Source organism: Lactuca sativa, chromosome 9 (genome assembly GCF_002870075.4).
Source record: "Lactuca sativa cultivar Salinas chromosome 9, Lsat_Salinas_v11, whole genome shotgun sequence".
Taxonomy (NCBI): domain Eukaryota; kingdom Viridiplantae; phylum Streptophyta; class Magnoliopsida; order Asterales; family Asteraceae; genus Lactuca; species Lactuca sativa.
Genome location: NC_056631.2, coordinates 191,884,499 through 191,896,729, shown reverse-complemented (window position 1 = coordinate 191,896,729; position 12,231 = coordinate 191,884,499). Strand labels below are relative to the sequence as shown.

The following is a 12,231-nucleotide window of genomic DNA, read 5'->3' as shown; positions in this document are numbered from 1 at the left end:
GGTTCACCTCACCTCACTGGAGACTGGAACGACTGCTCAAGTTTCCAAGCCCTAGGGCTGATTAAGGTATGTTTATCATGATCTTGACACACCTCAACAACACCACTACAACTCATTCTCAGTCGTCGACTTACTCTGCTGACCAATGTTCTCGGTATCGCCTACTTCTTGTCTTCCCATGGTTCGCTAATCAGATCTGATTCGCCAAAGCTCACGACTCCATGTGAGTTCTTCCCTTTGTGTTGTATCTGAAGAAATTAGAAAAATTTATGATCAATGCTCGTGAGAATTACTTGATTTACCTGATTGAAATCACTCTCCATAGACAAATGATTTAAGCACAAAAAAAAGTGAATTTGGAAATTTTTGCTTTAATAACCAATTGATTCGCATTTCGATTCTTCTGTGTAGGATCAGATCTAAGGCAGCTTTTCATTTCAGGTTTATTGCGTTTTTAGTCTTTATTAGGTCAAATGGTTCACATTTAGGTTTGCTTAGCAAAGTAGGATCTTTAGTACACAAAATGGCGAACCAACTATGAACAATTCATGTCATCTTTTTGACGTAAATAATTCACGTTGTTTTTTAGGGATATTTGAGGCTTCTTACTGATATCTTGTATCCTATGTTAAAAAAAGATGGAATTGGACATGCCTCTTGATTACGCATCATTCCAACTCTCACCAAAACATTCAAGGTAACTACAATTTTTAATACTTAATAATACAATTTGTTTTGATGATTTTGTCTAACTGCATTTAATCCTTTTATCCACCTTTTGTGTAGATGTGAATTGATTGTTTCCAGTAATGGAAACACTGAAAAGCTTGAATCGGGTTTAGTGAAGCCATTTTTGACACATTTGAAGGTTGTCGAGGAACAAGTTGGATCCTCAGCTCAATTCATTAAGCTTGAAGTTGATAAACGTAAAAGTGTGGACTCATGGTTCGTAAAGGGAACACTTGAGAGGTAGTGTCCTTATACAAACTTTAAAGCTTATACATTTGAAATTTTGATATAATCATATAATTGATAGCTTTTGTCATTAGTTTTGTGCTTTTTGTTAGTACACCTGAAATTGTTGAACTAGTGATCACCTTTGATGCTGAGATGTCTCAACTAGAAGCAGCTCGTAAAATATATTCACAGGTATGTGGTTTTAATTTTTAAACTATGTATAATTGTTCATATACATATATAGTTAAGGGTGTTCATTTAACTAAAGGTTTCATGTTAATTCCAGGGATCATCTGATCAGCTATTGAGTAACATAGGTGATGGTAGATCAAGCACAACAACTAGGGATGATGCAACAAAGTATAGTTAAATTTTATTAAATGTGCTTGCACGGATTGTGATGGAGAAGAAAGGTGTTACTGATATAATTGGTAATGAAATACTGAAATCTTCAATCGCAATTGTTCCAATTGAATTCCGATTACCATCTTTAGCTAATAGAAGTGTATTTGCAATAAATAATGCAGGCACCATTAACAAAAACAACAGACTATGGGAGGTTCCAGAAGAGGAATTCAATGTTGTGATAGATACTAATCTGAAAGGAATAGCAAATATGTTATGCCACTTCATTGCTCTTATGATTGAGAAAAAAACAAGGGATTCTTGTTAATATGTTGTCTGGGTGGGGAAGATCTGCTGCAGCACATGTAAAAATTGAAACCAATAAAACATTTTTTCTTGTTAAGTCTTTCTGTCTGGATAAAGTGTTGTATACACAAAGTCTTTCTTTACTAGACTAAATAAACCATATGAATCGTACTAAATGACCATTAAGACAATTAAGTAAAAAAGAAACAACCCCTAGGGATGTTGTTGATGGTAAGTGCATTTATTTCTTGTTGCAACAGGTGCCCCTTATTGTGCTTCAAAATGGGCGGTTGAAGGTTTGACCAAGTCAGTGGCAAAAGAGCTGCCAGCTGGCATGGAAATTGTTGCATTTAATTCGGGCGTAAAAAACAGTATGTTGCTATATCTTGCATTGGTGTGAAAAAAATGTTTTGTTGATTATGTGATTGATTGTATTCGTGTTGTAATTTGTTAATAACAGGGCTCCAAAGGCAGCTGATATGATATTAAATCTTATAGTAGCTGACAATGGTGCTTTTCTTTCGGTATAAATATATGTTAACTTTATAAATTAATATTGATAAGCATAGCTGTTTTACTTTTATTAAAGACCAGATTTTTTTTTTAAACTTTGGTTTAAGATCCTTCTAATTTAGCTCCTCTCTATCCGGGTTTTGTTTTTTCTCTTCAATTTTCTTTATGTTTTTTTAAGAGATCATCTCCAACGGTAACTTTTTTTAAAGCTTTTTACTATTTGGAAAAGCTTACCATTGGAGAAGAAGACTAAACATGTATTTTCCCTAACCTTTTTTTGTCTTTTAGGCTCTGTCACATTTGATATTTACATTTGCTAGCTCTTTATTTATACACCAACTATATTTAGATATTAGATTTATTTTAGGCTTTGTATTTAGTTAATTAATTTATTTAATAAAAAAAAATAAAAATTATGCAGTTACATAATCTTTTATCGTTTTTTCATTATAATGTTGAATAATGTTTTTTTTTAATTTTAATAATAATTTCATGTAAGGGTTTTTTTCTCCGAAAAGAGTACATATGTTGGTAAAATTATAAGTTTTATGAGTGGATTTAATAGAACATTTAAGATAGATAAAAAGATAATTTAATTAACTTTTGAACTTGTAGGTTTAGGAAGAGTCCAGATGATGATGAGACACCTGGTAGCTGTTGGTGAAATGTATGCCCAAACTACCCTTGAAGATGTTGCTTGGAACCTGTGGCCTGTAAATCCTTCTCAGGCCAGCACATCTACATCTACTTCTTCTTCAAACAATCCAAATCCTTTCACAAGTACTGTAAGACACCGAAGAGGACACTCTACTGGGGGTGGGGGTGGGTCCCTCATCAGAACCACGCCAACTCCACTTGTCCCGGATGTTGACTTGTCAAACATAATCGCCATGGCTGAAACCGTTCGTGAAGTCTTTCCCCATGTCCCTGATGAATTAATATTATAGGTACCTATCCTCTCTCTCTCTCTCTCTCTCTCTCTCTCACTCTCACTCAATTCCTTTTTATTTAATTTTTTGAATTGGACATGGACATGAACATGATATGATAAAAAGAAAGGCAAGGTTCAGTGGTCATTGGTCATTGGAGGGAGCTTGTGTGCTGACGTCAGCCACCCAACCACACACAGTGTCTTGTAAGATTTGAGACCTATAGTTTTTTTTGTATATAGGAAAAAATAAGTTAGACAAAAATGTTGATCAAACTATATCCCCCCTCCCTCCACCTGATTGAGCTTTTAGGGAAAAATGAAAAAAAAATTGTATGTATTATTGATTGAGATTATGTATGTGACTGATTAACTGGTTTGCATTTCTTTTTTTGTAATAATAATTAATTTAATGAAAGGGATCTATTATGTGGGACAGGGATAGGGACAGTGGAGGTGGTCAAGTGAGATCTCATTGCCTTTATTGGGGTCTAGTGTTTATATTTTGGACTTGATAATAAGTAGGAAAATGGCTGTTTGTACCGTATATCTTCAACCCATCTGGCTTCGAATGGTAGAAGTATGCTTCCAATTATTTTATTTTCTTTTTCCAAATTCATGAATCTATCTTATAAAATTTTGATGATTGGGATGTGATGTTAACAGAGTTGTGGAAGATTTTGATGATTGGACTAATTGGCTTTTGTATAAAGGTGGATTTGGAGTGAAAGGAGACAATAGTTAGGAATCTTGGCGGGATGAAGAACAGGCACATATCTAGCAAATCAGAGGGCGTGTACTTGAAACTACATTGTTCTTGAGGTTCCTCATATTTCAATACGGGATAGTCTACAAGCTCCAGCTCAGTGGAAATAATACATCATTATTGGTACTTAGAATTTTTATTTATTTCACTTTTTTTTCTATGTGAAAATATACTGACAAAAAATACATTACATGACATGATATGTCGGTTGAGTAGCTTTGCGGGTTCTCATGGGTGGTTTTAGATGAAATTGTGATGATATACTCTATAGTTCATAGGATCAAGGATTGTCTATTAGCCTGAGGTATTATCTGCAACTAACATTCCATGTTTGATTCTTCAAATAATTATATTTGTATATTAATTTTATTAATTTTATTTGTTCAAGTCACAAGAATTATCGGAGCAAATGTTCATTAGTCTTAAAGAATTATGAAAGGCAAGATGCAACTCTACTTAGTTGGAATTTGATGTTTATCATCTTTGTGTATATCTTTTTAGTTTGTAAAGCATTACATTGCAGAAGGTGTCCCTTAATAGCCATGTAGTATTAGCTTATATAGTTAGGGAAAACCTCTTAATAACAATGTACAACTAGATCCCCTTTATATCAATGTATTACAATTTTTTGACATGATAGTGGATGAAATTGATTGTTTTGGTATATATTTGTTTACATATTTTTGTATTATGTTTAAATGACTATCGTAAAGGTGCTTCGTAAATACATATCGTAAATGGTTCTTGAAGTTTATGACACGAAAATGCGTGTCATCTTCATTTATGACAGGGGATTCCTTGATACGCATTGCATGTCATAATCATGCGCGTCGTAAGGTTATGACACACAAATGCCTGTCGTCTTCCTTTATGACAGGGCCTTCCTTGATACGCATTGCGTGTCGTAAGTGAGTGTCGTAAATGCGTGTTGTAACTGCGCGTCGTCTATAGATGACGCGCAAAAGCGTGTCGTCTCTCGTTATGACAGGGCCTTCCTTGACACGCATTTGCGTGTCGTCTGAGCGTTTTACGACACGCATTGCGCATCGCAAAAGGATGTTTTTCTAGTAGTGGGGCCAAGTTAGGTAAAGGGTAGAAAGGTCTTTTACCTTAGTTTCGCTCTTAGTGTGAGTCGGGATCCAATTATTAATTGGATGTTATTTTATATTGATAGCACGGGGATTTTAGCGGACCGACAACCAGAGATTTACCTGTGAGATTCAACAGTCTGAGGTGAGTTTCCTCACTTTGTTTAGTGGGTCGAAGGCATCAATGTCGGCCCATGGATTATTATGTAGGCTGCTAGATGGTTGCGCGACTCTTGCAAGTGTATGGAGTGGTATGTGTACCAAGCAAGGATCGATGCCGAGCGAGGCCCGATAACCGTATTGTATGTTGTTATCTTTGTGATTATCGTATGTGTTAGTATGATTACATGTTTATATGCTGATATATATATTGGGAGGGGCCCAATGTCAGGTGGGGCCTGGTGATTGACATATTTGTAATCCGAGCGGGGATCAATGTCGGGCGGGGCCCGAGGCCGAGTGGGACTCTATGTCGGGCGAGGCCCGAAGTAGGTGGGGGCCCAGTATGTGTTTATTATGTATGGTATGTGGTAGTTTGGGGAACTCGCTAAGCTTTCTCTTATGATTTTCATTTTATGTTTCAGGTACTTTTGGTTTGAAAGGGAAGAGCGCGGGATGATTGTAGAGCACGCACCACTTTATTCCGCATTATGAGAATTACTCTGATATTTTGTGATATAGTGATGCACTTTTGTCTTTCTTGATTGTTTGACAATGTTTTGGATTACTATTTTATTAATTTTAAAATGAAAATTTTGGGTTTTATTTTTGGGACGTTATAGTTTGTTTTATGTTTATGTTTTCTCTATAGTAAAAAGTCAATTACGACAGTTTAAACAGTCAAATAACTCTAAATTCAAAAAATAGCAATGTATTTTATTAATTAGTGGTAGACATTAAAAACTACAATGTCTTAATAATATTTTTTTAAAAGTACGATGAGACAATAGAAAGTAATAAAAATAGAATGCTATAATACAAACACAAGTTAATGTATATTGCTATTTCTTGCACTTACCCCTTTCTTTTAGAAACTTAATCATCAAAATTGGAACTTTGGGGCTGAATTTTGTGGATAAACTTTGGAATCAGGAAATAGATGTTCTTCCAGTTCTAGACTTTAGGATGAAACCAACTAGACATCCGACTGAATTCTTGTACAAAACTTTCACACCAAGTGATACAAGCACACATGGTGGATTTTTTTGTACCTCGTACGACAGCAGAAAAACTCTTTCCACAATTGGCAAAAAATATTATTATTTTACTTCCATTTTCCAAATAGAAAACAATATTAAAGTTCAAATTGTACTAACAGGTAGTTACTTAGTTGACTTTCAATATGAATAGTGCTAATTTTTATGCTAACAAACACATTAGACATCAAATAGCAAAAGAAAGCGAGGAAGTAAGGTGATGAACAATAAAACTATGATGTTAGAAGATCTTCTATATTTTATTTTGATGTCAGTTGCACCAAGAATTTTTAATAACAATTTTAGTTGAAACAAGCATGAATTCCAAACAAACAGATTTGAAAAAAATAAATTAAGTATTTATGGATGGAATGTCTATAGATAGACTTCCTACAGGTGAATGTGCTTGCTTGGAGACTGTCTATAGATAGGCTTCCAACTAGGGCTAATCTTGATTGGGGTGGGATAGACATGTCTTCCTTGTTCTATCCATTTTGTGATGCGGTTTCGGAAAGTTCCACTCATTTGTTTTTTTTCTTGTCTACCTCGGAGTGACAGGTGCAAATTTTCCATTGGTGGGGCTTTTATATGCATAATATGCTCTTTTTTTTTAAATTGGTTCTTGATGCAAACTTGGCTCCGACCATCAGCTCTCAGATTGCTCGCTTTCGTTGGAAGGCTCTACAAAGTCACAAGAAGGAAAGCCACCAGGCGTTTCCCAGGAGGAGGTCTCGTGAAGACCCTCCGATGGACAAGTCATTGGGGAATATTTGGTTTAGAGTGATAAGTATTAATAGAGATTATTTACTTCTAAGGGTAGGGAGGAGGCCCTTTTATTCTAAGGATCCTTGGTGTTCCGTACGGAGAACGGGGACTCCAGTTCTGACAGGATCCGCTCCTCTGATTGGCTAATCGTGTCCCCTGTTATGTCAGGAGCAACGATTGGCTCAGGAATTAATGCAATGGGCATACTCTTTGTCGCCTGGAGCTGTTGCATTTCTCATGTAGTAGGGATACTCTTGGCGAGGCCAGACATCTCGCTCGGGTGTTCTGCCCCGACTGAACGCCGAGACGCTAGAGTCCTTACTGACACATCGAGGTCGGGCCTGGCTGGGCTAACTGGAGGATCCTTCGACCTAGGAATCCCACTTTTGGCCCACGCTAGGAGGCGTACCATCAAGTCCCCTCACTACAAGAAAAACATGATTTTGCTATGGAAGGAATCTGTTGCGAAATGCTACAATTCCGTTGCAAAAGACGAATAGCGACGAAATTTTCAACGATGTATTTCCGTCCCTAAAAACGCCGTAGCGAGGAGTTTGCAATGGAAACGATAATTCCATCGCAATTGTGACAACAGTATGAAATCCGTGGTAGATGGTATTCCATAGTAGGTTTCCATCACAAATTCCATGGTAGTTCTTCCGTTACAAATTCCGTTTGTAACGACATGAATTTTCGAACCAATTTTTCACATTTTAAAAACATATTTTCATTCATAACTGTTATAAAAATATCACTGTATCACATAACAACCCTTAACATTACATCCCAAGATCATAACATGCAAAACTCCTCGTGCGTATACTGATCATGTCGGCGCCTTCCCGCGGTCGTTACTAGGTACCTGAAACACATCACACAACACTATAAGCATAAATGCTTAGTGAGTTCCCCAAAATACCACATACCACACATATGCCTTTCCAGGACATAACTCTATGGGATCTTCCGATCCGAGTGTCTCAGGGGACTTTCGTCCCGAACTCCGGTAGTCCTTCCGGTCCTACCCGTATCGATCTTCCGGTTCGTAACCTCTTGACCTTCCGGTCCATATCATCTTGACCTTCCGGTCCATACCATACATAATATACATAGCACATACATATCACATAACATATAATACATACATCTCATAGCATACAAGACCTTCCGGTCACACATAGGTACCCTTCCAGGTACAGTATAGTGAGAAGACTCACCTCGGTATCTCGGATAGTCTCGTACTCGATCACACTGGTCTAGCCCCCGCCTAAACACATAACAATACTCTCCAATAAATAACGGCTCTCATAGGCTAGATTAAATGCACTCTATAATTTCCACAGAAGATTAAAAGACCATTTTACCCCTCCCTAACCCAAAAGTCCAAAGGTTGACCAAAACCCTAAAAGTAAACGAAAGTTAATAGAAGGCAGTACGCGGCGCGTACCTTCTCTGTACGTGGGGCATACGCTAGCGAACCAAGATCGGGGCTTCAACCCCTTACGCTGCGCGTACTGGGAGTTCGCCCAACGTAAGTCCCAGTTCAGCCATTTCTTGGATTTTGGTCTTAAACAGTTAATACCTTCCTTCAACTTCCAGATCTGACTCTCTTACAACCTCTTATTCCATAAAGTTGGAACCCTTAAGCCTTTGCATGGTTGTAAAGGTCCCTATACCCTCAAACCTCTTTCCTTTTTCCCTCCAAAGGTCTAGATCTCATGCATGACTCCATCTTTATGTCCAAGTTTGCATTTTTATGAACATACAACACTTATAGACCAGAAATATGATAGATCTAGGCCAATGGAGACTATTTGCTCACAAAGTCTCCATATTGGGACCAAAAACCCTAGATATTGGTCCAAGAAGCACATAACTCTAATAACAAGGCAACGTTTGAGCTTTTTACCTCAGGAAGAACCTCCAACCTCTGAAAAGCTCAGATCTACTCTTTCCCACAAGCTTCTAGCCTCCAAAATGACCTCTTCTTTCTTTCCACCACCTTGAAATGACACTAGAAGCTTAGAACACCAACACATTTGCTAAAAATGAAAGGGGACTCGGTATTAGGGTTTTTGTCTCTGGAATGGAGGTTGAGGTCGCAGCCATAGCATTCCTTTTATAGTGCTTAAGCCCTAAATTAGGGTTTACATCTGGACACCTTATGCCCAGCGTAACCTGGGTATGCCCAGCGTACCCAGGCGAGTACGCGTCCAAAATAAGCGTGCAAGTACGCGCAGTGTACTCCTCAGTATGCCCAGCGTACTCACAAGCCTAACACATACTTAAAGGACTTACCTTGACAACTTGGGAAAAGGAAAAGGGTTAAATAGCTTTACCTGAATTTTAGGATGTTACAATTCTCCCCCACTAGAACCAGACTTCGCCCTCGAAGTCTCACACCGAAAATAACTCCGGATGCTGCTCCCGCATCTCCGAATCCGGCTCCCAAGTCAGCTCGGACCCCTTCCAATGCTGCCACATGACCTAAACCAGGGGCACTTCCTTGTTCCTCAGAACCTTGATCTTCTGATCCAAGATTGCAATCGGCCTCTCAACATAATTCAGACTCGCGTCCACCTGGATATCCTCTAGCGGTACCACTACCGACTCATCGGCTATACACTTCCTCAGTTGAGACACGTGGAAGGTATCATGAATCCGACTCAACTCCATAGGTAGCTCCAAACGATAGGCTACCCTGCCCACCCTCGCGATCACCCTAAATGGCCCAATATACTGGGGCCCCAGCTTGCTCCTCTTCCAGAAACGAATCACTCCTTTCCAAGGGGATACTTTCAGAAGAACAAAATCCCCAACCTGAAACTCGAGCTCTGATCGACGCCTATCCGCGTAACTCTTCTGATGACTCTGGGCCGTCAGCAATCTCTGTCTAACCTGTTGTATCTGCTCTGTCGTCTGAAGCACTATCTCAGTGATGCCCATTACTCTCTGCCCTACCTCTCCCCAACAAATGGAAGTCTGACACCTCCTCCCATACAACAGCTCAGAAGGAAGCATACCAATGCTCGAATGGTGGCTGTTGTTATAGGAAAACTCAGCCAAAGGCAGATACATGTCCCAACTCCCTCTGAAGTCCAACATACATGCCCGAAGCATGTCTTCAAGCGTCTGAATCGTCCGCTCACTCAGTCCGTCCGTCTGTGGATGGTAAACGGTACTGAAATGCAGCCTCGTACCCAACTCCTCGTGGAACTTCTTCCAGAACCTGGAAGAAAAACATACATCCCGATCCGATACAATTGAGATCGGCACCTCATGCCGCGATACCACCTCTCTTACATACAACTCTGCTAGCCTCTCATCAGAAGAGCTCTCACTGATAGCAAGAAAGTGAGCGCTCTTCGTCAGCCGGTCGATGATCACCCAAATTGCATCGACGCCCCTCGCGGTTCTCGGCAACTTGGTGATGAAATCCATTAAAATCTGTTCCCACTTCCATTGGGGAACCTCCAGTGGCTGCAAAATGCCATGCGGTCGCTGGTGCTTGGCTTTAACACTACGACAAGTTAATCACCTCTCAACAAACCATGCTACATCCCTCTTCATACATGGCCACCAATACTCCTTTTTCAAATCCAAATACATCTTAGTGGCCCCATGATGGATAGAAAATCTCAATTTATGCGCCTCCTCCATCAAGGTGGTGCATGCTCCGCCTGCATACGACACCCAAATCCGACCCTAAAGGGTCATCAGCCCGCGACTATCGGTAACGAACTCCGGCACCTGCCTAATCACCTGCTCCCTCTTGCTGTTCTCCAGTCTCATAGCCTCTGCCTGGGCCTCCCGAATGGTGTTCAACACCGGAGTCATCACTGTCAACCACATAAAAATATCACGAATCGGGGCGCTCTCTATCCTACGGCTCAGGGCATCAGCTACAACATTAGTCTTGCCCGGGTGGTACAGATCTCACAATCATAATCCTTTACCACATCCAGCCATCTCCTCTGGCGTATATTCAGATTAGGCTGGTCCATCAAATACTTCAAACTCTTGTGGTCCGTGTAGATGGTACACCGAACCCCATACAAATAGTGACGCCAGATCTTGAGGGCGAACACCACAGCCCCCAACTCCAAATCGTGGGTGGGATACCTCGTCTCATGAGGTTTGAGCTGCCTCGACGCATACGCTATCACATGCGCCCTCTGCATAGGTACTGCACCCAACCTCGATATTAATGTGTCACAATACACCACAAAATCCTCCATCCCTTCTGGGAGGGCTAGCACCGGGGCTTCGCAAATTCTCTAGCAAAGTGTCTCAAACGAGGTCTGCTGCTCCGGACCCCATGAAAAAGCAACACCCTTCCGGGTCAACATGTTGAGTGGCATGACGATCTTGGAGAAATCCCTGATAAATCTTCGATAATAGTCGGCCAATCCTAGAAAGCTCCTGATCTCGGTGGGCGATCTTGGCACCTCCCACTCCATGACCTCCTCAATCTTGGCCGGATCGACCAAAATCCCATTCTGGTTAATGAGTTGCCCCAAGAACTGGACCTCTCGTAACCATAACTCGCACTTGGAGAATTTGGCATAAAGCTTCTCTGATCTCAGAACTCCAAGGATCTCCCTCAAATGCTCCTCATGCTGCTCTCTAGATCTCGAATACATCAAAATATTGTTGGATAAGGTGTCTAAGTCCATAACTATTTCGGGCTTGTACTTGACCCGACCCGGCATGGTCCATTTGGGTTGCATGGCACCATGCAATTGGATAGACTAAATGAGAGAAATAACACTTGGAGATTATTAATATATTATAAGTTCTAATATATTAATAATATTATTTAATTAGTTGATCAAAGAATTAATTTGGAATTAATTAAGTGATCAAAGGATAACTAACTAAATATATGGGTTGATTATGTAAATCATCCATATCTTGTATAGTGGGCTAAGAGGCTCCATGGATTATCAAGTTGGGTTTTACCCATAGGATGCTCCATGGATGCTCCATGGGAGTTACAAACCCATGGGTCATGGAAATGAAGAGTCATGACACATTAGGGTTTACATGGTGTAACCCTAGATGTGCCAACACTATATAAAGATCCCATTCTCCACCAAAATCGGTTAGACATAAGAAACTAGAGGGCTTGGCCGATTTTGAGAAGTGTGTGTTATCTCAAGAGTCTTTCCAAGAGCATTTGGTGTTGTGTGAAGCATTTGAGGCATCACACTTGGAGTGCTAGGCTCACAAGGTTTCAAGGAACACAATCAACAACAAGGTAAGTTATTCTATCTATGATTCAAGTTAAAATTGTTCCCCATGTATGCTAGATAGGAATATAACCTTGGAATTCAACTTTGCATGATAATTAGACAAACATAGATC

At 39.8% G+C, this 12,231-nt stretch overlaps 2 protein-coding genes across 2 annotated transcripts; both read left to right on the top strand.

Annotated features, from left to right (window-relative positions):
- Nucleotides 1-594: 594 nt before the first annotated feature.
- Nucleotides 595-1,327, top strand: LOC128129219 (COP1-interacting protein 7-like). Its single transcript, XM_052767861.1, has 4 exons — nt 595-697; nt 787-969; nt 1,068-1,149; nt 1,244-1,327. The coding sequence occupies exons 1-4, from the start codon at nt 639-641 to the stop codon at nt 1,325-1,327; spliced, it is 408 nt and encodes a 135-aa protein (XP_052623821.1). The 5' UTR covers nt 595-638.
- A 30-nt stretch (nt 1,328-1,357) lies between these two features.
- On the top strand, nt 1,358-2,189 carry LOC111904982 (NADPH-dependent pterin aldehyde reductase). Its single transcript, XM_042898491.2, is given in 4 exon segments — nt 1,358-1,606; nt 1,608-1,669; nt 1,870-2,004; nt 2,069-2,189. Coding segments are annotated over 4 exon segments (516 nt in total). The 3' UTR covers nt 2,139-2,189.
- The last annotated feature ends 10,042 nt before the right edge of the window (nt 2,190-12,231 follow it).